This window comes from Symphodus melops (assembly GCF_947650265.1).
Source record: "Symphodus melops genome assembly, chromosome: 1".
Lineage (NCBI taxonomy): Eukaryota > Metazoa > Chordata > Actinopteri > Labriformes > Labridae > Symphodus > Symphodus melops.
In genome coordinates this window covers 54,097,640-54,123,121 of record NC_136691.1, presented here as the reverse complement: position 1 = coordinate 54,123,121, position 25,482 = coordinate 54,097,640, and the positions used below count along the sequence as shown (strand labels likewise).

General features: G+C 42.8%; 1 protein-coding gene across 3 annotated transcripts; it reads right to left on the bottom strand.

Annotated features, from left to right (window-relative positions):
• Positions 1-807: 807 nt before the first annotated feature.
• Positions 808-24,958, bottom strand: kntc1 (kinetochore associated 1). Of its 3 annotated transcripts, none has more exons than XM_079355292.1 (62): positions 24,796-24,958; positions 24,415-24,567; positions 24,005-24,125; positions 23,362-23,477; positions 23,118-23,196; positions 22,857-22,934; positions 22,733-22,767; positions 22,532-22,642; positions 22,018-22,111; positions 20,890-20,942; positions 20,694-20,806; positions 20,551-20,605; positions 20,366-20,464; positions 20,219-20,262; positions 19,801-19,863; positions 19,637-19,712; positions 18,994-19,119; positions 18,691-18,857; positions 18,468-18,579; positions 18,045-18,188; positions 17,897-17,953; positions 17,478-17,549; positions 16,852-16,971; positions 16,283-16,426; positions 16,078-16,173; positions 15,461-15,564; positions 15,260-15,362; positions 15,033-15,167; positions 14,836-14,955; positions 14,256-14,328; positions 14,092-14,159; positions 13,696-13,997; positions 13,389-13,561; positions 12,442-12,542; positions 12,170-12,311; positions 12,011-12,067; positions 11,768-11,931; positions 11,550-11,654; positions 11,320-11,448; positions 10,719-10,835; positions 10,231-10,340; positions 9,920-10,127; positions 9,457-9,546; positions 9,212-9,377; positions 8,391-8,449; positions 8,090-8,306; positions 7,936-8,009; positions 7,647-7,857; positions 6,731-6,843; positions 6,423-6,478; positions 6,241-6,319; positions 5,399-5,523; positions 5,153-5,288; positions 4,773-4,868; positions 4,610-4,666; positions 3,891-3,945; positions 3,408-3,471; positions 2,736-2,865; positions 2,553-2,642; positions 1,964-2,118; positions 1,363-1,465; positions 808-1,219 (listed from the first exon to the last, which is right to left on the bottom strand). In XM_079355292.1, the coding sequence occupies exons 2-62, from the start codon at positions 24,550-24,552 to the stop codon at positions 1,184-1,186; spliced, it is 6,636 nt and encodes a 2,211-aa protein (XP_079211418.1). In that variant the 5' UTR covers positions 24,553-24,567; positions 24,796-24,958; the 3' UTR covers positions 808-1,183. The 3 variants fall into 3 exon arrangements, with proteins under 3 accessions (XP_079211418.1, XP_079211420.1, XP_079211419.1); XM_079355294.1 differs by having other exon boundaries at positions 24,800-24,958; XM_079355293.1 differs by having other exon boundaries at positions 24,415-24,556; positions 24,800-24,958.
• Positions 24,959-25,482: the final 524 nt, after the last annotated feature.

The window sequence follows — 25,482 nt, the reverse complement described above, 5'->3', positions numbered from 1 at the left end:
TAAATTGGACTCCACAACGTGGGTTTAGGGATGTGACTGTGGCGCCATATCGCTGTCTGGTACATTGCTCTTCGTACATGTTGTTCAAATGCATCCTCTGTTGGTGGAAGATTTGCAGAGGCTGCATCTGTTGAACCTCAGTTCATCCAAGTTGGTGCACATTCGTCCATTTTCTTTTTGCCGTAAAGTCGAAGTGCAAGGATGTAAAATCTCCAAAATGAGCCAGATCTTTGAGTTGGCTGAGATGGGTATTCAGTTTGTTGAATGCTGTACTTTTTCCAATCCTGAACAAACTGCTACTGTATGGTTTTTTTTGTCAATACAAATAAGAACATTACAGTCTTACTGAGTTATATTATAGCTATAGATTGTCCTCACCTGTCTCATTTGTCTCACCTGTGTCTGATTACCCCATGTCAATTAAGTCTCAGTGTTTCTTCCCCTGTGTTGGTTCATTGTGTTTCGTATCCTGTCTTTTGTAACCCAACCGATCTGCTCTCTCGTAATTGGTCAGTGACGCCGTATTTTTGTAGGCCAACCCGGAAGTGTCTTCGTCATGGGTTCGAGCGAGAATTCACCTGTAGGATTTTTAATCATTGCAGAAAATAATCTGTGTGTGATGCGTAGCTGTTTTGTTCAGCTGGATAATCTTCACAGATAAACACCACTTACATGAAAGTTTGAAGCGTTAATGCAGCCGAGAGAAGTGAAAAGCTGAAGTGATGCTACAAGTGAACCTGTTTTGTCAAGGTGGGGAAAAAAAAGATTGACTTTGCAAAGAAAAGACATTTTTGTAGGAACAAAGGCAACATTTATACAAGCTTTATTTGATGTGCGTCCTCCTAAGAGGAGAAAAAGCCAAGCGGTCCTTCAAATATACGTCTGACCATACGGTACATTTTATCACTGACATGATTGTTGTCCTGTTTTCTTCTTACTTTACCTCACTGCTTCTCCACGCCATGTAAGTCGTCAAACACAACACACACACACGTTTGAACAGCCAAGAGATAATACAATAGTACGTTTTCTATACAAGGTGGGTTTTTTTTTTTTTATCTTCCTCTATACAATGAATAAAGAACATCTGATTAAATAGGACGAGAACAGGAGAGGTGCAAATATTGAGCCTCAAACAGCAAAAAAAAAAAAAAAAAAAAAAAAAAAATCTGCAGGAGGAAGTTCAGCTGGAAACGCCGTTCTGCATGTTGAGAAACTCCTGAAAAAGAAAGAAGAATTTAAAGATCGGACGAGTTAAGAAGATGACACTAAATGTCTTCCATGCATTCGAGTATAAATATATTTGACTGTCATAAAGCCACTGGTCATCTGCGTCTCAGATTAAGGCGGCTGATTGGTTACCTTCATGCTGCTCAGTGAGGGCGGGCCGTTAGTCGTCGGTGTCCCTCTCTGGTGCTCTCTGTGTTTCATGAAGTCACGAGCGAGCGAGTTCGCGTCGTCCTGACTGAGAAACAGTTTGACATGTCGGACAGTGAACACCAATACTGAGTATAAAGACGGAGCACTCAAAAAGTACGGTGGCTGGTAAGGCAAAACCAAAACGTCAAAGTATGAGACACTTTTGCAGAGCTTGAGAGAAATTTACATTCAAAATAAATGAAACAAAAAGTAAAAACACTTTCAACAAAAGATTTAACAAATGTACATTTTAGAAGAAAAAAAAAAAAGAGTACAAGATCTCCTTCAAATTTAAAAAAAGGCAGAAACTTTGCAGAAAGGGAACGTACTAAACGCCAGGAGTGAGCAGGAAGTGACACCTACTCTGCGGCTAAAAAGAAATGAACCCGTCTTCTATGGGATTTGTCTCCTTTGCTTTTCTGACTCATAGAGAGGCGTCAGTATCAGTTTAAGTCTGTTTAATCTCATTTATAATCTCACGTGAGAACAAATCACAGATCAGAAAACTTTGATGGATAGTCATGAAAACTGCAAAAGAATTTACCAGTTGTGGCTGATCAGGAAGTCCACCAAGTCCTTCACCTGGTTGGGTTGTCCCCGCGACACCACCAGCTGCTTCAGGCGCTCCAGGTGTCGAGTCTTCAGCAGCTTCTGGTAATCTCCGTTTTGACCGATGAAGGTCATGACGGTTTCCCTGATCTGAGGAAACATGAAGGTGATCATGTCAAACGAAGCAGACGCAGGGAGAGAGGTGCACGGGTGTCGAAACGTTTCCCTCTGGACAAGAACCTCACACCTTTAAAACCACAACTGTTAAGATCTTCACACCTTCACACCATCGCTGCAGGAGGATAGCAATGACACTGCTCCTTAAACATTTGAGTCAGCAAACAGGAAATGATGTAAAAGTGATGCTGCAGAAGTTGCAGGGTAATAGGGATAAGATGGGGGTGCACAAAGACCGCACTGTGACCCATCGTAAACCCCCCGTCCACATCTTGCCGAATTCGCACATCAGCTGATCTCAACCCAGAAACTTTAAGGACGCTTCCAGGAGTGAATGTGTTGAAGGGATGTGCGTGTAAACCCTTCTTTTACTCTGAAAAAAAAAAATCGACTAGATGTCGTCTGACCTGTGAGGGGATTCCTGCCAAGTCTCCCGTGTTCATCAGCTCTTCCACCTGCTCCAGGACGGCCACAGGGTCACACACTGACAGGAAGCCCTGGAAGCAACGACGACACACCGATGAAGGTCACAACAGCTTCGTTTGAATTATAACTTCTGGTTTTTTTCCTTCCCCCATTTCGGTCCTCACCTTGATCTGCTGCGCCTTTTTATCAGCACACGGGATGAGCAGCAGAGTTCCCAGAGCGAAGGCGGGAAGATTGAACTGTGCAAAACGATTTGCTATTCCTATCAGGTCCAGATTTAACAGGAAAGGACACCTTGGGAAGAAGGCAAGTTTAGCGTTGTTTGTACCTGTAGGGTGAAAAGCCCTCCTTCAAGAGTAAGGAAGGATCCCGTCTGTCTGTCTGTCGGAAAGATCCCAGAATAAAGTGCAGGAGTTTTTTCCTTCCAAAGTGCCGGTTTGATGTCCTAAGCACCTGCCTTATGAGAAAGTCAGACGTGTGAACGCCTCCTTTAAAACATTGTTGGGGCCGAGGTATGAGTCGTGATTCTCAACAGGTGAGTCGAGACCCAAAAGTGGGTTGAGCTGTTTTCAGTGTGTCACCAATTTTTGCCCCCCCAAAAAGGTCGATGAAGAACAGTTTACACACGTTAGTTTCTTCGCTCTCTTTGTTGTCTGAACTCCACTATTTAGATTTGTGTTGACATTTTTTTGTGAGTTGGTTCCTGAGACGAGACCAGCTGATCTAAAGGACTTGCAGGAGCCCGATCAGAGGCTCCATTTTGAGGGCTTTCCCAGCGTTCAGAACAGTCGGCTGTAAATGGTTCTGATGGCAGAAAAAAAAAAAAAAAAACTTACTTGAGAAGAAGAACAAAGGTCCGGTACAGTGTGGCTTGTTGATCCGGACTCAGAGGAACAGAAGCTGTTGACAAGAGGAACGTTAACTTAACGTCATAACGTTCGATCCACCGGAAGGTTCAAAATTTCAAAATAAAAGCAGGGAGGACTCCAAACAGTAGCTACTCTCAACTTATTCTAGATAAAACAAATCTTATTATCATTATGACATGTAAAATAACAATCTCAAATATGAGCTTAGAAATTGAAATCATTTAAAAACCTTTTTTTCTCACGTCTTTTCAAGGCTGCACAGGTGACACATTTTTGTTATTAAATTTAATGCAAATATGAAAATATTCACATCCTGGTCTTAATGTATATAAAACTGAAACATGAGATAAGTTGGAAAAGGAGTCTGATTACTCCTTTGTGGATGATCATCATATTTTAAATCCTTTTGCTGAACAACATTGATCATGAATCCACACTGTCAAAACGTACCTGAGACAAACGGTGCCAGGATCATACTCCTCCACGTCCTGGAGAAACTAGAAATCTGAAGAGCAAACAATAACAAACTGTAAGTTTGATTTTTGATGTTATAACGAGAATGACATTTAGTGTCACGCTGTAATACTCCGGTCTTAGTTTGGAGACGACTCTTTGAAGGTCTCATTTCAGAATCAAAAGCATTTCTTCTCGGTCTTGTTTCAGACGAGGTGGACTCTGGATCAAACCAGTCAAGACCACGACTGAAAGGCCTTTTTTCCCCCCACATCATTACTGTGACGGAAAACGCCTCTTTCCAAGAGAAGAAATAACTTCAATTCATTTGTAGTTTGACTTTTATCCCCAGGTGACGTCTTATTGTCTTACGGTCTTAAAGTGACGGAAACGCCGCCTGCACACCAGACGATGATTTTTTCAGAAATAGTTTCAATCCTGGTGTTGCCTCAGTCTCGCCATACCTCGGTCTTGATTCCTAAATGTCTTGGTCTTGACCCGGTCTTGGAGCACTCTGGTCTCAGGTATGTCTTGGTCATTGTCGTCTTGACTACAACACTACTGTAATGTTTAAACTCTTAAACTTTCATTTTACCCGACTCATGAAAACTCAGTGGGATTCGTTGGCTTGGAGTTTGAATAACAATGTTCCTCAACATGTTCGTATTATTTGCGTGTTAATTTTATGACAATAAATATTCAGTCCATCACGTTACCTCCCACAGAGCGGGCACGGCCGTTACTGCCTCTAACACCCTCTGAAGGTGGTTGATCTGCAGGGGGGGGGGGGGGGGGGGGAATCAGAAGGATGAAACTTTACTCATCGTACACCTTTGTTTTATTTGAAGCACTTCAAACATAAAGTTTCTGTCTCCTCACCAAGTTGAAGCCCAGCAGCTTCTGCAGCAGACTGTTCCACAGCTGGGCGTCGTACACCTGATACTCCAAACACAGGTCTGCAACCAGCCGCACCGCCTGAAATGACAAAGAGGCTTCAGGCTCCACGCTCGCAGTTTTCACAAAGAGAAGATCAAAATGAAGCGACCAGGTCGTCGGCCTGCAGTACGGCACAACAAAAGATCTGACATGCAAGAACATGGTTCAATATTATGAGAACAAAATGAAGCGATACAGACACACAACAGACGTGAATACGAGCTGGAACTCTTGGTTTTTTTTTTTTTTTTTTACAGACAGTGAGCAGAGAGAGAGAGACGTGCAGGAAAGGAGCCACAGGTCGGACTCGAGTGAGAAAGTACCTGTGGCTCATGGCTGTGGTTCTTCCACAGCCCTTTGACCAAACCTTCTTTGGGACTGTTGAGGAAGGACTGCACTGTGTATGGGATGTTTAAGGCCTCCAGTTGAGAAACAAAGGTGTAGCACTTCAGGTAATATCTACACGGAAACATGGCAGACATTAGAACATCCTGCACTCTGACTTAAGCTAACCGTCAATTCATTATAAATGCAAGCATCACATTTAAACAGGTTTCCTGTTCTCTTACTGGATTTTGGTGCTTGGGATCTGCAGCTGAGCCTCCAGCGTTGCTGCATCGGCGAGGCGGACAAGACAAAGCAGCACTCGAGTTCGATGGCAGAAGGTGAGACGAGGCCCAGAGGTGCTGAGAGGCTGCAGGAAGTGAAATAAGACACTTAGGATATGTGGGTGTCTCAAAGAGTGAAGGCCTTGTTTTGGGATCAAGCTTCTGAACTGTAAATTGACCTTTCTGGGTTCTAAAAAAAGAAACTTCTTAAAACATCTGGAGCCTTTCTGTCTTACCTTCCTGCTGGACCTAATTTATCAACATATTAATTCCAATGCTTGTATTTGTTTTTTTTTTTACTTATCTTTAAGTTTCACATAGAATAAGATTGATGCATATAAAAGATCAAGATTCTTATCTTCTGAGGTTTTGAATTGGTTTCCGTTTTTTTTTTGGGGGGGGGGGGGGGGGGGTGTCACTCCCTGCTAAGTGTTAAGACTAGCTCTTTAAATGCAGCCAGTCTCACAGATGACTGGACTGGACCCTGAAGTATGAACTCATTCAAAAGTCTTTGAATCATAAATCCAGAATCGATAATAGATTCTCAATCGAATCGTGACCCCAAGATTCAAAACAAATCATGAAACACCTAAAGATTTCCAGCCCTAGATGTTTATTTGTTGTATATTTCTTCGTCCTCTTGGTTCTTGCACTTCATTAAAAAAATAAATAAAAACAGTTTGAAGACAAAAGTGTACCGCTCATCTGCTGAACTGTATAAAAAAAATGATCCATGATTAAATAATGAGTGACTTTCTATGAAGGATTCTTCCAGTGTTGTCTCTGTGCAGTGGGTAACTCACCCAGGTCTCTGCAGACAGGATGGGGCTTAGAAGACGCACAGCATCCTTCATAGAGTAGGACCGCAGCATGTACACCACCCTGTGGGCGTCAAACACACAAAAACCAGACACCACAGGAAACAGAACATGAAGTGATAACTTTCTATTTTAAATTCTGCGGGAAGTGACGGTGACGTCTTTACCTCATTAAGTCTGGATCCTCCTCGATGTTGTTGACACATTCATAATTCCCGACATCCTTCATAAAAGACAAAGATGGACTTGGTGAGCGGACTTCAGCTCGTGTAGTACATTCACACACTGATGACAGAGGCTGCTGTGTAAAGTGACCATCACTATTAGCTAATCCCATTAATACGCCGGAGAAACTCAGGACACGTCGGACATGTGGCCACAGGAGCCGGTGATTGAACCCCTGACCCTCCGGTCACAAACCGTGACCCGCTGATGCAAAAGGAGGGTTAGCTCAGGGGGGGGGGGGACGACAAACCTTGGTCACAGCAGGTCCTGTTTTGCAGATCCACTTCTCCAACATCATGTTTCGGATTTTCAGGACGTCCACGTTGTTGATGGAGGCTATTTCCTTCACGGCTGCATGGATATCTGTTTATTTCAAAGGGCGTCACACACAAGACATTAAAGGCATCGGTGAAGAAGAGGGACAAAAGAGACATTAAAATAAGACGTTTGAAAAGAATGGACACAAAGCAATAATCACATTCAAACGGGATCAATGTTAAGTTGTAGAACACGGAGGAACTGCAGGATCCAAGACGGGGCAGGAAAGTGAAGTGATGCATTTAAGTGCATCTTGTGATGTTTCCCTGCAGCAGCTTCCTGTTCAAATGATCCGTGTAACGCTTTCATACTGTCAAACCGTTAAAGCGACCATTTACACGACAAAAACTGTGAAATTCTTTGCTGTGTAAATTGAGATCAGCTCATTTATTCCCATGAACACATTTTCCAGTTGTTGCTTTTTTATTGTCGTGTATTTTGGCTTCACAGCGAATGATGCCTCTTCCTGCACAAGCAGTCTAAGTTAACGATCTATTCAAATTCAGCCCAACATCATGTCCCGCCCTCTGTCTGATGACTGGCTCTATCCCGTTTCTGTTGTCTCCGGCTTTGATAAAAACATGAAGCCGATACTGAAGTACAGCTAGAGACCTAGAAAACTAAATCCCATCCCATTTGCAAATCTCTGCCTGGTTCAAATCTGATGTATGGGGAATGTTTATCTTGTACTCGGCCTGTTCGATGGCCACGTCTGGCCCACACAAGAATCACGAGTTTGGTATAAATGCACATAAAGAGGGGTGTGGCTGAGTGTGTTGCAGCTGTTTGCAGGGAGGTTTAAGAGCCGCCTCTGCAGCCACCACAGCCAGGCTTCATAACGTGCTCACCCGGGTAGGTTTGACCGGCTGTGTCTGTGTATCGCTGCTCCACACTGCTGTGTTCATACAGGGCCACGATGAGCCGGGCCGGCAGCCCCGTCAGCTTGAGATGCTCGGGGCTGTTGAGCTGGCTGGAGATCAAGGTGTTCTCAGTCGCAGTGCGCTGGAACTGCAGCTTCAGCTTGGACAGGAAGGTCTCCCCTCTGTCCCTCGCTGCCTCCTGCTCAGGATTTAAACGGGTTAAGATGTTAGAGGCTGTTCTGTTGCACTTCTGCAGATGAAAATCTGCTACACCCACCTCAAGGTTGGGATCTTTCAGCCAGGCGTCTCCCAGGGACAAACAGAACTTCAGTGACTGGGTCTTCTCGTAGCCTGGAGAAAGGAGAAAAACATTTAATCACTACATAAGCACAGCAGCAGTGAAGCCGTGGTGTCGTATGTTCACGTCAGACCTGCCGGCAGCTCCTGGGTGATCTTGTGCGCTGTGGCCGCGGCCCACTCGGGGCTCTGGATGCAGTGGATGTACTTCATCATGGTCTTGGCCACCTTAAACGTCTCCTTGTTGTAGCCGTGACCCTGACCCTTCTTCCTCTGCTCTAAGAGTAACGGCTTCATCTTCTTCTCACACACGTGGTTGGCTGCCGACATGTAGAGTTTGTCGAGGCTCACCTGGAGAGAGACAGTCGGGTTTAAATAAAACATAAACAGAACAGCTGAGAGATGTGCTGGAAAGGAGTCTTCATTTGCTTTGACCTTCATCAGTTTGCTGATCAGAAGAAGTGTAGGGAAGGTCTCCTCGCTGAGTTCAGGAGCTAAACAAAAGAAAAAAAACATTTACATTTCCTCTTTACTGAAAAACTTTTATTCACTGTTGAAACCAAACAAATTAAATAATCAATAACAGAATGGAATTTAACACAATGAGCTTCAGAAGGTGAGCACAGTGACGCATGTTTAAATCTTTGTCTGTCAATCGTTTCAGTATCTCAGCTTCAGGATGTGAAAAGCTCTATTTTAGTTTAACTAACTCAAAATAACTAACAGAAAAGTAAAAAGTAAAACAATGTTTGAAGGTTTATTTTGGGGGATTTTCATGACTTTATTTTAGAGAGAGAGAGAGAGAGAGAGAGAGAGAGAGAGAGAGAGAGAGAGAGAGAGAGAGAGAAACAAACATTATTTGGGGTAAATTTCAAACATACTTGTATATATTGTAGAATCAACCCTTCATAATCTTTGTTTATTTGTTATTTCGTCAAGTAAATAAAGGCTCAAAAAACTTTATCCGGACGTCTGAATACTTGCTTTTTTTGTTGCAGGTCACTACGCTGCAGAAAGTAACGTAGCTACTCTACAAAACAAGAACTAAAGAAGGATCCCTTATTAAAATCTGCAGCCTAATTTTGTTTACAGATAAATATTCTTACAGGATTGAATCAACCGTTTTATAATCGTTCTCCTCTTTGCTGTGCGTGAGCTTCGATAAAAAAATAATTAAAATGCTGGATGATGATTTTATAGACAACAGCCCAGCTCAGTGAACGTGTTGAGTTGAACAAACCTGCAGTCTCACTTACAGATAATCTTCCAGTAATGTTTGGTCTGCATGAGCAGGTGGAAGGGCAGCCTGCTGGTGGACAGCAGGTTTGGCAGAAGGCTGTTTTCTAGAAGATAAGTGCTCTCCACGTCTGACAGGGGAGAGACTCGCTTGTATGACTTCAGGTGCTGAAGGAGGCCCATTGCCTGTGGATTACAAGAACGATATATAAGATACAAGCATCTGCGTACCAGCTCATGTGCCACTGTGTTGTTGTTGTTTTACCTGACTAACAGAGAAGCCGGTCACGTTCTCGTCTGCCGCCTGAATGATCTTCAGCACCACTTCAATCCGCTCGTAGTTGTAAGGGCTGAGCTGGAGGATGGATGAGCAGCTTTGCATTTAGTCTGAACACTTTGAGCACAGTGCTAAATGTTTGTTTTAACCGGGGTCATCTGTGTTTTCAGTTTTTGGTTTCACGTTGTTGTTAATGTCGTCTTGATATAGAAGGGCACACTCACACTCAGCCGTGAACGCTTCACCCCTAAAGTCCAGTTTTGACTAGTGCGAGCGCTCCTCGCACGCTTGGAAGTGGCGAGGTTCGACGTGGTACAGTTCATGCACGAGCACAAGCACGCGACTCATCAGACAGACTTCATTATGCAGTGGGTGAAGGTTGTAACGACTACTCAAAATAACTTGCAACAAAGAGTTTGTTTGTTTTCTGTTTTGTTGTTTAGACACGAACCTTGAACAGAGCAGCACACAGGCTGTCCGTGAGCTCGCTGGTGCTGTGCAACATGGGGATGACCTGCAGGACTCGCTCCAGTAAATCTGCATGACATAAAGGCTGCATCACTTCCTGGTCTGTGCTTAAAGCCTCCTCGTCCTCCTGCAGCAGCAGTAAGGTGATGATGTACTGGTTGATCACGCCGTCACGGTCCAGACCGAAGGTGCTGCAGATTGAGTTGGAAAAAAAAAAAAAAAAAAAAGGATTTATATATTTTACACTAAGCGTGATTAGGGCAGGTTTTTGACGGTGCAGAGCGTGCAGCTGACCTGCAGTACTGGAGGATAATCTCCGGTGTGATCTTCCTGTTTTTCACCAGATCTGGGATCAGACTTCCCTTCATTTCAGGCCGCTGACGGAAAACTGGCTGGATGGAAATCTGGAGCAGAGCAGGAGTAGACGTGGTAAAATTATCATCTCAAAGCTTTGGATATGAAAAAGTTGATCAATCTATCTATCTAGATCCACATATAGAATCACATAAAACACATTTAGAAAACATAGCAGCTTCTTATACATGCTAAATATTAGCTGTGGCAGGTAAAACCTTCAGAGCACCTTCCAACATGACAGGTCACTTTTTAAAAAAAAGGGTGTCTGATGTATTTCACATCATTTTACACGTGTTCTTACTGTAAAATCTCTTCAAACAGTTTCTCATATGAAAGTAAAAAAAGCATTCAAAAAGGGATCAGTCTAATCAGTCACACTCACTCATCATGAGAGGAAGTAAATGAAAAGCTTTCTAACTTCGTACCTCCAGTTTGCCGAGCTTGATGCCCCACTCAGCATCGGTGATCACCGAGAGAAACTTCTCTCGTTCTTCTTCCTCGTTGTAGAGGCAGCTGAGATTGGCCCCGATCCTCGCCACAGCCTGAAATCCCCCAGACGCAGTCAACCCGTTAGAAATACTTCAGAGTTGGGATGCTACACAGGGAACGCTCGGTGCCTTGCTTAAGGTCGGGAAGTGCCCCGGCACCTCTTCAGCTACCAGAACAACTTGAGCGGGCGACCCTCCGGTTCCCAACGGACTGAGCTAACGTGGCTAACTGACACACAGCTGGAGTTACAGGTCTCTGGTGTTTCGAGCAGCCTGAGCTCTGAACACCGAGGGATCACTCAGACGTCACTTTAACTCACTGACGTGAAACTCCGCCCACATTTTGGTTTGAAAAATGAACGTTGTCTCAATGAATTTATGTGAGAAAATATGGAACTGCCTAATACCACGCTTTAAGTCTTTAACTTAGCCGTGTACAGAATAACTGCTTTCAGGAGTCTTATTAGCGTTTAGCACATTGACCTGATTCAGTACAACAATAAAAGGTTTGTAGACCGATAGACGTGAAGATGCCTACCAAGATTTTGTCGTAATTTTGCCAGGTGTTGTCAATAACCTTCCACAGTATCTTGAAGACTTCTGCGTTGGAGAGGAGCGTGCAAAGTCCAAACGCCAAATCACAATCGACCACCCTCCAGTTGAACACCTGTGGCCCATTGGGGAAAAAAGAGATACGGTTATTCTTTAAAAACGAAGACAAAACAAAAAAGTAAAAAAGTTACACAACATCTGACTCAGCAGACTCACCTTGTTCAAGAGAGCCACAGCCACAGTGTTCAGAGACGAACAGGTCGTCTTTCGGAGATTAGTCAAACATTTATTGTAGTTCTTGAGCTCTTGGGTGTCGTGAAGCTGGAAGAAAAAAAGGTTACGGTGAAATGTTCAGTGCACACACACCAAACCCTCCCTGATAAGCATTTAAAAATATCACTGGCTTCACACTGGAGCGCCTTATCTATGGGCACCTGCATACTGAGCGTCACGTCCATAATGTTGGAGGTGACGTGCTGCAGGCAGCTGCCGTACGAGTTGACCAGCACTCTGAGGGCCAGCTCCAGCTGACTGCACTCCTGTAACATCTGCAACATGTTGACCAGGGGACCCAGGAGGGGCCGTAGATGATTCGAGCCTGCATGAGAACCGGTGAAAACACGAGGTCAACTTTTACAATAACAGCGTCCTGGTAAAAAATATAAATGTATACATACCATCTTCAAATGAGCAGTGTGAGAGGCAGGAGCAGTCCAGAGGGTAGAGCTTAGTATCTGCAAGATTGGGAATATTAACACATGACATCCAGACCGATCTCGTTCGGTGGTTTAACCGTAAATCAGACATTAAACAGACGATGTATTTGGGCATCCTACCGTGAGAAATAGGCAGCAGGCAGTTGGTTATTTCATATTGGACTGGAAGCACAGACACCGGGTCCAGAACAATGCAGTCTTCGTTAAAGACATCCTGAAAACTCTGAGAATATGGATCTTTTTCTGCCCCCAACGTCATATCCTGTAACAACACATCATTGAAAGAATAAATAAATAATAAATAAAAAAAACACACCTGGTAGATCTCTCTGATGTTTTTAAAAATCGCTCCTTAAATTGAAGCCGGTGACGTGAATCCCACAGATACTGACCTTGGATAGAAAGCCGTAGTTGTCTGATAACTGACACTGATGATACACGTCCATAGCTATGCGTGTGCACTTGCAGAGCTCCAGACAGTCCAGCAGCAAATCTGCAACAGTCATCAACACTTCAGGATCAGCTCGAGGACAGAGAGCAGCCGAAAGCTCAGGACTCCGATTTTTACACAAAGAAGCATTTATCTCATGTGGACTCTTGATTTAATTATGGCTAAATAGTTGATGTTACTGCAGGTGGGTTCCAGATTTTGTCAGCGGATTGCGTACCACCTTCTCTGCTCTGCACACACAGACTGTTCGTCACTTAAGACGCCTCTAAGTTTGGACAAAGGGGACATTTTAAGTCTCGTTTTAGCTGCAAAGACGTTTTCTTTTTGTCACTGCAAAATCTCAGCACATCTGAGAAAGACCCAGGATAGATTCAAATGATTATTATTATTATTATTATTATTATAGTTTGCCATTTCCTGTTATTCCTTCAGGTAGAAGCACCAAATGAAGACATTTATAGGAGCAGCCAAAACCCCCCCCCCCAAAAAAACACATTTTTTTCAACCAAGGTTAAAAAGATGATTTGCATCGTGGAAGATGAACAAAATGGAAACTACTTTAAAAGCGTGCTTGGTCAATAATAAAGGTTCATCCCCACAACTTCAAATGTCATTTCCCCTCGTCTGCCATCTGCTCTGACAATCGTGCAAACGATGAAGTGCTGTATACCGAGCCCGTCTCCTCGAACCTTCAACTTAATCTATGAAATTGTAAATATCAAATCATGTTGCTGTTCTGTAACAATATTTATTTTTTTAAGACGTGCAGATGGTCGCTCAATCCCCGCTCTCTCTCTCTCTCTCTCTCTCTTCTCCGTCCTCTTTAATAAAAGAGGCCTCAAATAATTCCCTAAACATTCAGACAGTTTAAATGTGCACGTTCCTCACCAGAGTGGCACACGGTGATGGCCTGACATGCCAGGTTGTGGATGACTGCTGGCAGGTCCATGTCATCAGGAAGCACCATGGGATCGTCTGCCTCCAGCATCTGGCATAAGGTCTTTGCAGCAGTGAATAAAACCTTCCCTGTGCTGGTGTTGTAGTGATGTTCATACAGCTCACTGAAGACAAACGAGAACGAGAACAAAAAGGGAAAAAGGTTTTCTGAAAACTCAAGAATAAAAAAAAAGAAAAAAAAAAAGCATCTCAATCCGTTTCCCACCCGGGGATTCATTCAGCAGCACATGATGCAAACCTGAGGATCTTGAGGGCCTTGTCCACCTTGCCCACACGCAGAGCTCGCAGGGCCAAGTCCGACCAGAGCTCCGGCTCCGAGCGCTGCAGCTGCCTGCCGAGACGACGTAAGCCAGCTTCCGTAGAGATGGTCTTGGTTTTGCCATCAGGGTCGTTCGCCACCACTGGAGTTGCCGCGGCCTTTGCTTTGGGAGGACGGCGGCCTCGTGTGTTTTCATAGGCCGTGATGTGATGCTCCTGGATCTGTTTTTGGATGTTTGGATCCTCGTAGTTGGAAGGGGTGAAGAACACGTCAAAGTCCTCCTGGGGGAAAAAATAAATAAATAAATAGGGGAAGGTTTAGAAACGGATTCGGGGACAGATGGAAACACTTTCAAAACCTTCATAGGAGACGTACTTGTAGGTGGGCGATGGCCTTGAACATAACGAGGTTGTTTTCACACTCCATGCTCTTAAGCACATCATCTGCAGAGGACATGAAAGCAGCTCTCACTCCTGGATATTCTCACTGAGAGCAGTATTTACAGTCTGGAAGCTCACACACTGAAGTACAGTACTCACATTTCTGAATGTTATGCAGGTATTTCAGAGCCTCCACCATCACCTGAGCGATGACCATCTGCTGCTTCTTGTGCTTTTTAAGACACAACAAGACAAAGTTCAGATCTCGGAGATACCCAAACTGTATGTCACGAATGTTGGTATCATGTATCAGGTATCAGGTATCACACTATAAACTGTTTAAGTATAATCACAAGAGCTCAATATTAGTGCAAAGGGAAATCACGTGATTCAATTCAAACAATTTTACCAACACAGTGAAATACAGACAACAAATTAAAAAGAGCTAAAAACATGAAACAGGACCTAAAAAGATTACTGATAATAAAAAAGACTGAGTAAATAAACGCGCTGAATAAAAACAAATAACAGGAGGATAATCTAAGTAAAACATAACCACATCCAGATAGCACGAGCAAAAATGAAAAGCAGATGACCAGAACAACTTAAGATACATGCAGCTTTTCGGTTGGCAACAAAAAGTTACCAAATCTCTCTATTTCAAAAAAAAAGAAAAAAAGAAAAAAAAGAAGCAAGCTTTAATGCTCAAACGAGACTTTAAATCTCCCCTTGTCCGAACCTCGTCTGATATGTGACGTTTGTCCTCCAGCTGCAGCCGAGCCCACGACGTGAGACGCTCAATCACACACTCCGCTTCTGCAGAGGACAGCTTCTTCAGGACGGTCATGCATTCCTCCGTCTGAAAGCAGCGGTGTGTTACATACAGGGAAAAAGAGACGACGATCAGATTGCACGTTTGAAGGTGCGAGAGCAAACCTTTCCGAGGCCGATCAGCTGGACGAGGTACAAGTAATTTATCTGAGAGGTGGGAAGTTTGTAGGCTTCGGCTAAAGTCAGCGAGTCTCCCAAAGACATGGGCAGGTCTTGCTTCAGGATGTATCGAATCAGTGTCTGTGGAAGATACGCAGTTTGTGACTAGAACATCAAAAAGGAAGACACAGCTGGAGTCATCTGTCACTTAAAACATCAAAAAACTAAATTACCATAACTTGGGTGCTGTTGGAGAGGTTGAAGTTTCGGATCCCGTATCCTCGGAGAAGTTTCCTGATCTCCATCAGACGGTAGCTCTCCTTTAAAAGCTCCTGTCTGATGAACATACAGGGTAAGAGAAACGTATAAAGACACGTTATTATTATATATTTTTAAATATTAATTAAAAAAAAGTTTGGAAAACGGAGACACACTTTGGTCCGTCCATCTCGAGGTACTGCTGAACCAGTTTTTCTATCACATTACTCCAGGGCACCACGGCTTTCTGCATGATCTCCAGCACAGCGTCCACCATCAGCTGCCGGGAAAAACATCGATGTAAGATTCAAAGAGTCAAGTCTTGAGTTTACGCCATGCTGCTGTTGCTTTTCATGAAAATGTTTGTGCTCTTTAAAGTGCACGCACGTTGCAAAATGATTGAGTGAAACGGGGTCAAGGAACCAAATATTTGCAAGGGAGCGTGTGAGCTCTCGTCTTGTGAGTTCTTTGGGACCGTTAGTGGGGAGCCCCCTCCACCCTCGCTCTTCTGTGCGAGTGTGTTAGAAGCTCAGGACTCGGGCGGCCTCGTCCCAGCAGCAGAGGCTCCAGTAAAGCTTCAGCGAGGTGATCTACACCTCCTCATTCCATGCACGGCCTGCTCCGACCTCAGCAGCAAGGAAGTGAGGACAACAGGAGCGCGACGAATATGAAAAGGAGAAAACCTTCCTCTTTCTTATCCCATTTTTCCCAACGATGACTTACGAAGCCCCTCGAGATAACCCTTCTTGTGAATTGGCCCTTTACAAATAATGATTGATTGAGAGAAACTTACATCTGTGTCAGACATGCAGCCGAGCACTGCCACCGCTTTGGCTTCCCATTCAGTGAAAAGTGTCGTTGTCTGAGAGCTGCAGCGCTCCAAGAGATCCTAGTGAAACAAATCTTATTATTCATTCTTCACTTACGGTATTTTAATGCCCCGCCCCCCTCCCCTCCCTCCCTCCCTCCCAGTTGGCTTCGCAGTGGTGTAGTTTTACCTTGATGTACTGTAGAAGAAGCTCGTCGAGAGGAATCTTGTGCTCTTCAGTGTACGGCAGGATGCGGCTCTCCACAGTGGCGGCGATCAGCTCTGGAGCCGGCACTTTGTCCAGCATGAAGAACGCCACACTCCGTACACTTCCCTGTCAAAGTCAGTTCAATTGAAATGAAGGACAGTGAAAGGATTACGTCCAAAACAGTTTAACTCATGGATACACCACCACGAAGCAAAGGTGGGCATAAATATAGATTAAGAATTCATGTGGGAGTAATTATCTAATGGCAGACGCTGCTGATATCAATATTTCAAATCTAAAACAAAAACAAAAAATGAGATGCGCTGAAAAGATTTCTCTTATAACTTTAGTGAAAGGAACATGAACAGAGTCGTCTGTTTCCCCCTCGGTGTCTCAGTTAGGAACCAGCCATCACCTCCAGACAGAGACCATCTTTGATGACTTTTTATAAACACCTCAGCTCTAGTTTTCCTGCTGTTGATATCACATATTTGTTTGAATGTGTCATATTAGATATCGTAAAAAAAAAAAGAAGAAAAAAAAAGACAAACCTTCTCAAAGACGGACAGTGAAAGTCTACAGTTGTATTTCTTGTGCAGGTCCAGGAGCTGACGGAGGTGGGACACCAGGGTCTTGAGGTTCTCCACCTCACTGGAACCGTAACTATCCTCCTTAAAAAGAACAAAATTAAAACATAGGTCAGAGAATCCCAAAGTCACTGCGGTTTCATCGTGATCCCGATCAAAGGAACAAATGCATCGCAATAGAACAGAACAAACGATGCTTTCTCTCTCAGCTTAAATGTTCCTCATTGGATGGTCCAGACCATGTGGTTAAATGTCAGTCGCATACATCGTTTGCATTGCTCCACGTGCACAAATAAAGTTTTTTTATAATTTAAATCATCCCTCGCTTGACGGATACTTTCAGCAGATATTAGCATATTCAGTGCCTATCGGTGTCGGCTAATTTTATCACCGATATAATAAAATAATATTTGTATTTCGTGACCATATTGTTTATATCCGTCACGAGTCAGGCCGAGCACCGTGATGTAATTCAGGGTCAGGGTTTGACTCTAAAAAGGCTCTTTGCCCCATTTTTAAGCTTCTCAGACCCAGAGATAAATTACAAATGTGAGGACACAGGCAGACAGAGAGAAACGTGGCGTACTTACAGATCTTATCCAGGTCCACAGAGAAGGAACTCCCAGCATTGCCAAGTCTAACCCGTTCTGAGGCCAAGCACCCTTCAACGAGATTCAAGATCTTTGGTTCAACTATTGGGATTAATATGTTTTAGTTTATAAGACTCATGATTGAAAATACCAGCAAAGGGAGGCTCATTTATGTAACACATTCAACAACAAGATCATTCAAAGTGCTTCATATCAAAACAAAGAAAAAAACCCGTTGAATGATTAAATGACTGCCGAGTCATGTTTTTGTAATGTAATCTCTGCGTGCAATACTTCAATACATCACAAACCATCCAGAACTTCAGACAAACTCGTTCCAATCACCTCTCGGGTTTGACCATCATGTCATGTTTTTACTTTAAGAGTTGAGTTTGTGGTTTACATGAGTTGGTCTGTACCTTTTCCGTTAGCTCAAGATTCCTTGCCCTCTGCTCCAGCCATCGAGCCAGCAGTTTCTACAGAGACATCAAAAATAAAAAAAACTGTTCACAGGTTCTGCATGGAGAGGATGACACTGACTCAGGTTTCAGAGGATAAATCCTGTACCTGTCCTGTTGGAATCTCTCTTCTCACGAAAGGAACAAAAACTGTCCTGAACCACGGACAGAGGTGCTGAGAAGGCAGGTCTTCTGGGATGGCGCCGAGCACGGCTTCAAGCTTGCTCTCGTTAAATTCTGCAGCGATTTGTCCCTGTCAAAAAAACACAGCAGCATCCAAAAGGGCTGTCTGAAATTCTGACTTCAAAATGAAAAAATAAAATAAAATAAAATAAAAAATCGAAAAAAATACTTAATTTTGTTTCAAATATACATGAAATATAAAACTGTAAAGTCAAAGAAACGATGGCCCTACAGATGAATGATAAATTCAGGAACAAACTTAATTTAACACACATAAAACGACATAATTGATGCATTTAAATAGTCATATTCAGAGGAGTGATTTGACGACACAAAAAAGCTCCTTCACCTCATATCTGAGCCAGAGGAGTTGTGCACCCTTCATGTCTCCTTCCCTCAGGTGGGTCAGAATGTCTCCTAGGTCATCCGTGCTGTTCAGAAACTCGATCCAAGCGATGCCACTAAGGATCATAGAGAACTAAAAGTCACACACACACACTAGTGTGAACGATAAACAAGTTTTAGAAAATGCCATTTAAAAACACAGGAGTCCACTGAGACTCTGGGTTTACTTGAAATGTTCTGGGCTGTGCAGGCTGCAGAAGGTTGCCAGCCTGGCTAAAGCCTCTTGGATTGGTAGCGAGGAGTATCGTGCAGCAGCGTGGTTCAGCATCTTCTCTGCCGTCTCAAACGTCGGCCACGGTGCTTTGAGGCAGTACTCCACCACGTAGTGCTCATCCTAGATAACACCATTTATTAACCTCTATTAATCAGGAGTTAAGACTCAATACGTGTTGAAATTAAAAGACGTTCAGAAGATTCATGTTGAGGCTAAACTTCATAATAAAAAAATATATTTTATTGGTTAAACTGACCGTGATCTTCATCAGGTTGGTCTTGGCCTCCTCCACAAGTTCAGACCACACGTCCTGTCCGTAACCTCCCACTGACGCAGAGGCCAGCTGCTCCAGCACGAAGTCCAGCTTCACCTTGTAAACGAGCTGAACAAAAAAAGATACATGTCCACAGCTGATGCAGCATGGTTTCTACAGTAACAAAAAAATGTATTCTGCTTTTCCTCACAAACAAGTTTTAGGAGTGAGGAAAAAGTGTATTTCCCTTTCCCTTCTTTTGTTGGGATCTTTAAATTTTAAGGTCACATATTATCCTCCCTTTCATTAGATTTCATCAAAACATGCGTGAAGTGTCATGTTATTTGATCATGTCTATAAACCCCTCTATTTCAGCCCTGCTCAGAACAGGCTGTTTCTGTGTCTGTAGCTTTAAATATGTAAATGAGCTGTGTCTGACCACGCCCCCTCTCTGGAAGGGCTCGAGTGTACTCGGTGCTTTCTGGCTCCATGTCCTATTGCTTACGGTGAGAAGGCAGACTCAGAGGGCAGAACAAACACCTAGCTGCCTATAAGATAAATCTCTCTCTTCTCACACATCAATATTATTTTATTACATTAAACTAGAAGGCTGAGACGGACAGCAGTCAGCCACACAGACGCTTACCTCTAAATCCAGCTCAAATGCGATGGCAAACTTTTCGGCCTCTTCAAACATGTGTTTGTGCAGAAGCCTGCTGAGTCTGGGAATCAACAACGAGTAAACGAAGTCAAAATAATCAGATCATATTAAACAAAATGGAAGAAATGCATCCACATAAAGTTAAGTACCTGTTCTCGGGCAAAGCCTCTGTAAAGCATCGGACGATGACAGAAGAAATTGGCTCTGATCGACTATTTGTTGAGAAACAAAAAAACAGACAATTGTAAAACTCTCATCACATTGTTGAATAGTTATTGAGCAGGTGAGGAAAGTAAAAAAAACATTCTGCACACCAAGAAGCCCTCTCGTTAGAAGGATTTATTAAGTGGTGTTTGCAGCCAACATGCTCTCCGTTAGACTTGAGAAAGCGTCACTTAATAAATCCTTCAAACGGGAGCTTCTTGGTGTGTGGATCTTGGTTTTACTTTCCTTACCTCTTCCTATTTTTTTGGATCCAGCACCCACTGAGGGATGTGCACGTACTCTCCCCCCCCCCCCCCCCCCCATCATTATTGAGCAGCTCATCAAAAATAAACCACATCTTACCTTTCTGGGTTCTCACAAACACCTTCAACTAAATAAATGGTATCCTGAAACCAGAAAGAGTAAAATATGTTACTTAAATGTGCAGACATATTTTGATTTAATGCATGAAAGATCCATTTAGCACTGAAATACGTGTTGATTGTTTACCATGCTTATTTTTGTCTGGACAAGACAGGAGACTGAGGACACATCCAGACTGTAACAAACTGTCATCGAGGGCAGGAATCTAATTTGGAGCGAGTTGATCTGAAAATAATCACAAAGCTTTGAGTTCAGAACAGCATTGTAAAACTCCCACATCAACGTTCTTTAAAAAGATTTGTAAAATGTACCTGACAGTTGTCTCGTTTGGTCAGTGTGATCATCTTCATGCTGCTTTTGTCTTGGCTGTGAAACAGATATCTGATCATTATTTGAGTCCCCCCTCCTCTGCATTAATCACAGCAGTAGTATGTTTTAAAAAACTGATACATACGCCACCATGGAGGCAGAGCCGCACTCTGTGGCAAGTTCAAAGTCATGAACGACCAGATCGGGCCAACAGTGAGTCATGACCAGGAAGTGAAGGTCCCAAACACTCAGGGTATCCTTAAGCAGCAGAAACAACAACAACAGGCTCAAAGAATAGTCCAGATGTGAATCCCAGCATCATGTGAGAGCACAGAACTCACCTCACTGTCAAGAACATACAGAAGATTATCCACCACCACCATCTTCCTCACTCCTTTAAAGTAAACCCAGAAAAAGAAAACAAGCGTCACACAATCTTTCCCAAGAGGCCTTTTAACTTATTTTTGTTAGACTTTCTCTTTTACCATTAACATTTGTATTTATCAATAAGCATGAAGACACAGAGAATAAAATGGAAACTAGTGAAACAAGTGGTGACTTAAGGAGACTGTTGCATGTCTGGCAGGCGGTCTGAGACGTGATGCTCTGCTAATTCACTGCCAACTGTTCAGTCAGGCTTCCCTGCTCCTGCCAATCAGCAGCTGGGAAGCTCATAAAAAGGCACACTCATCCTCTCTCAGTCAGTCTCACTGTGAACAGTACGTGTTGCCGGTTTGACGGCAACACGTGTGTTTTTAAAAAAAAATTCAGTTTTCACTCTGCATTAATGGAGATGTCTCAGAGTGAGGGGGCTGCCCACAGAGAGCGCTCCAGAGCAGTTTTTGGGGTTCGGTGCCTTGCTCAGGGGCACCTCGGCAGTGCTCAGGAAGTGGACTGGCACCTCTCCAGCTACCAGACCAGTTTCCGGACTTGGTCCGTGCCGGGACTTGAACCGGTTCCCAACCCAAGTCCCTACAGACTGAGCTACTGCCGCCTTGTTGAGAGGTTGGACTCCGGGACGTTAGGGTGCCCCGACATTTATCCATCGACTTGTTAGACGCACTCGGTAGAAGAAGTACATAGTCAGACCTTGTTTTTCTTTTTTATTTAAAATCTGTGTACGTTTGTTTCCGGGAGTTTTTTAATATCATAAACTCTTTGGCAAAGTTAAAAGTAGACGTGCAATCATTACAGTTTCTTTGGTTGTCTTATTATTTCACTGTATTTAAAATAACTTCAGCTCGAGTAAAACAGCATGGATAACACGTCGTTAAAAGAAGATAGTGACGTTGGCAGATCGTTTCACAGCTGCAGAGCCGGAACAGAAAATGCTCGTCTCTTTTGGTTTTAAGGTTTGTTGAGCCCATTAAATGTGTCTTTTTGTCTGTTCATAAGATGATAATAAATGTTCAGGAGTCAAAAGGGAAACATCGTTTAGCTTTATACTGTACTTGTAAAGAAGAGCGTACCTGGAATTAAGCCGTCGCTGACAGTGTGAGTGAGACGCATCTTGGCCTGATGAGGGTCCATCATCCAGTGAGTCAGGACATTTTCTTTGTCCCCCTGTGAAGACAACAATGATATAAAAATCTACACCAACAAATACAAGATGGTTTTCAAAGAAGCAAACATTTAAATTCACTTATTTATCATTACTAATTTAAAAAACCCCATTGTTTCACTTTCAGTTAGCATGCACATTAATTTGTCTTACACGTGTTGATTTGAGGAATATTTATATTTTATGTCTAGAGACAAAACATTGTAAGAAAAAGAAGATGTCCTTTATCAATCCCACAGAGGGAAATTACTTTTACTTTTATTATTGACACGTTGACCCATCCAGACTCGCTCTACACCAGTTTTGGAACCAGCGACCCTCCGGTACCCAACCTAAGGCCCTAAAGGTTGAGTTCATGCTGCCCAGTTACCACATGGATCATAATTACAGGCGGTTAAAGAAAAAGAGAAAAAAAAACTGACCCCGATCACCAAGTGGATTTCACGGCCCAGACTGAACATCACCGCTGTACTGCAGCCCTCGTCGTGGTAATCCTCAGTCGAGCAGAAGTCAATCTTGATTTGAGACTGCAGCTGAACGTGTGGAGAGGTGGGAAAAAAAATTCTGAGTATCAGAAACTAAAATTTGCTCTAAAAAAAAAAAAAAAGAGGGTCTCAACTAACCTCTTTTAAAGATCCCACATCCATTTTTTCTACAGCTGTGATGACAAAAAGAGGAATCAATATTTCATTTGGTCAACAATGATGCTACGATAAAAACAAAAAAAATCTAAAGTGTCTTTGATACCTGTCTCGATCTTCGCCAAAGCAAGCTTTGAAATGTGGAAAAAGCCGTCCTTTACAAGTAAAAACACATTGTATATCCCTGTTGACAAAAAGATAACACATATTAGTATGACGTCACACACTAACAAAACCGTGCAGAGCAACGATTCAGAGAACAACCCTGAAACACAGATGGATCAGATTCTTAACTCCACAGTGTTACATTGTTTTTTTTGTCTTTTCTTATTAGTACAGGGGTTTATCAGAATCATAAAAAGTTTACCTTCAGATCCCTCGTCCTCCTGTGTGACGAGATAGCGGTACGTTTTCACGTCACTGCTGGATGGTTTCTCTACCAAAGCCTAAGAAGAAAAAGAAGAAGAAGAAGAAGCCACATCTTCAGCTTATGAAATCCTCTGGGATCATTTCAACTGGTGACACCCTCAAAGCCACAGGTGAAATCAGACAAACGTTTCATGGCCAGACTCAGGCCTTCACCTGTACTGTGCCTTATAAAACACTGTTACCCTGGTGAGAAGGATTCTCTTCTGGGGGACATAGATCAAATGGAGGTTTCCACTTCTTTCACAGACCAACAGAAACTGTCCGTCCAGGCAAACGTCAACGGCGTCCACATCCGTTTCTGAAAAGTAAAGAATGTGATTCTTCAGTCATCATTTACAGAATCCTAAAGAATCAGTTCAATGAATTATTTCCAATACTAATATTTTTTCAATAGGTACTGTATAAAGAAGAGGAGAGATCACTATCTCTGGTTAAATTGTATAATTTGAGTATTTATTTTCTCTGGTACGATAGCTGTTCCTCTTTTCAACCTCTGATATGGTGCTTTGCATTGTGGGAAATCATAAGTGAGAATATTGCCCTGATGCATACTGTAGATTTCTTCCGAATCTTGGCATTTTTTTCGTTGTACTTGTACCTGTAACAATGACAATAATTAAACGATTCTAATTCTTTTTGCAGACTGCAGATCTCAAATCTGTTCACATACTGCATTTTGGCCAAAGAAATCTGTAAGTACTACTAATATAGTAAATGTTTCAAAAACGGCCTGAGAGTTTGTTGAACCCTTTTGGTGAAACGGACCGATGCCAGATAGCCAACAGTGAGTCAGAGACCAGAGGAGCATACTGAGATGACGCATACCGAAGTGAAGAAGCAGCAGGATGGTTTGATAGCTCTGATCAAACAGGATAACCGTCTTATCAGCAACAACAATACTCCAGTTTGAACCACTGGAGGAGGAGAGACTGGGATCTGCCTGCACCTAAAAAACAAAACAAAATGAAAACAGCATTTTCACACAACTACAAATCAGCACAGTCACTCGTGTCTACATCAATTTGATTAATGATCAGGCTTTATTGTCAGACAAAATTTGAATTGTGTAGCATCTCAGCAACTCTGCAAATGTAAAAACAACATTAAACATTCAAAAACCAAAACCAAGGACACAAACCTTATATTTGGACCAAAGTACAGCACGTTTCATTTAAAGCACAGGGGACTGTTTAAAATGTGAAAATGGGGGTATAACACATGTTGACATGCATTACCTGAGTGGTGGTGGAGATTTTGACCAGAGTGTCCACCTGGTACAATCCGCTCCCATTCTCCTCCCGCGACACTCCGCCCACACGGACCGTGTTTGTGTCCTCGTTAGCGAGAAGCTCCACGTCGCTCCACATCGCCATGTCACTGTCACAGAGCTATTAAGTTATTTACACACACAAACAAACAGAAAAAGAGAGAAATGTAAACGTATGTTAAGTTTTCCACGCGCTGATTCAGCTCTACTCAGTCGTTGCCATGGCAGCAGAAAGTTACGAGACCGACACGATTAGCCGTTTATGTCTGAAAACATTTGCTTAAAACTTGAAGAACACAATGTAGATAACGATTAGAGTAGATAGAAAACGTTAGACTAGATAGAAAACTCACCTCTTGTGTTATTATTGTGTAATATTCATACAGTTTACATTACAGCTAGGAGTAGAGCATCAAAACAGTGCTGACAGCTTTATAATTTGGCGGTTCTTCTTCTTCTTCTTGATGCTTCTTGACGGCTGAAAATAAAGGTCAAGGTGCCACAGCGCCACCAGTCGGTATGGAGTATATTTAGATATATTAAAAAATAATCCTTCTACACATGATGTAGTGACCATAGACATAAGTATATGATAATATAATATACGTATGTATATTATGTCTATGGTAGTGGCCATCTGATGCCCCTGGTTTCTTACAAAATAAACACATGTCCACTATTAAATTACATAGTGAAGTTCCAGGAAACATACGGATCAGACAAACCTTGATGATAATGATGTGATGAGTTGTATATATATATATATATATATATATGGTGATTCTTCTTGATGATATTTCACCTCTTAAGTAAAAAACAAACAAATAAACCAGATGATAACCACACACAAGAACAGATCCGTTACATGAAGACACCAGACCGTACACGTGGAATATACAGAATAGCACAAGATGGCAAGGTAAGACACATCTTTTTTTTTGCTCCATGTCCTATTGTTTACCATGAGAAGGCAGACTCAGAGGGCAGAACATACACCTAGCTGTGGGAGTTTCACCCACCTGGGGGAGGGGTTACT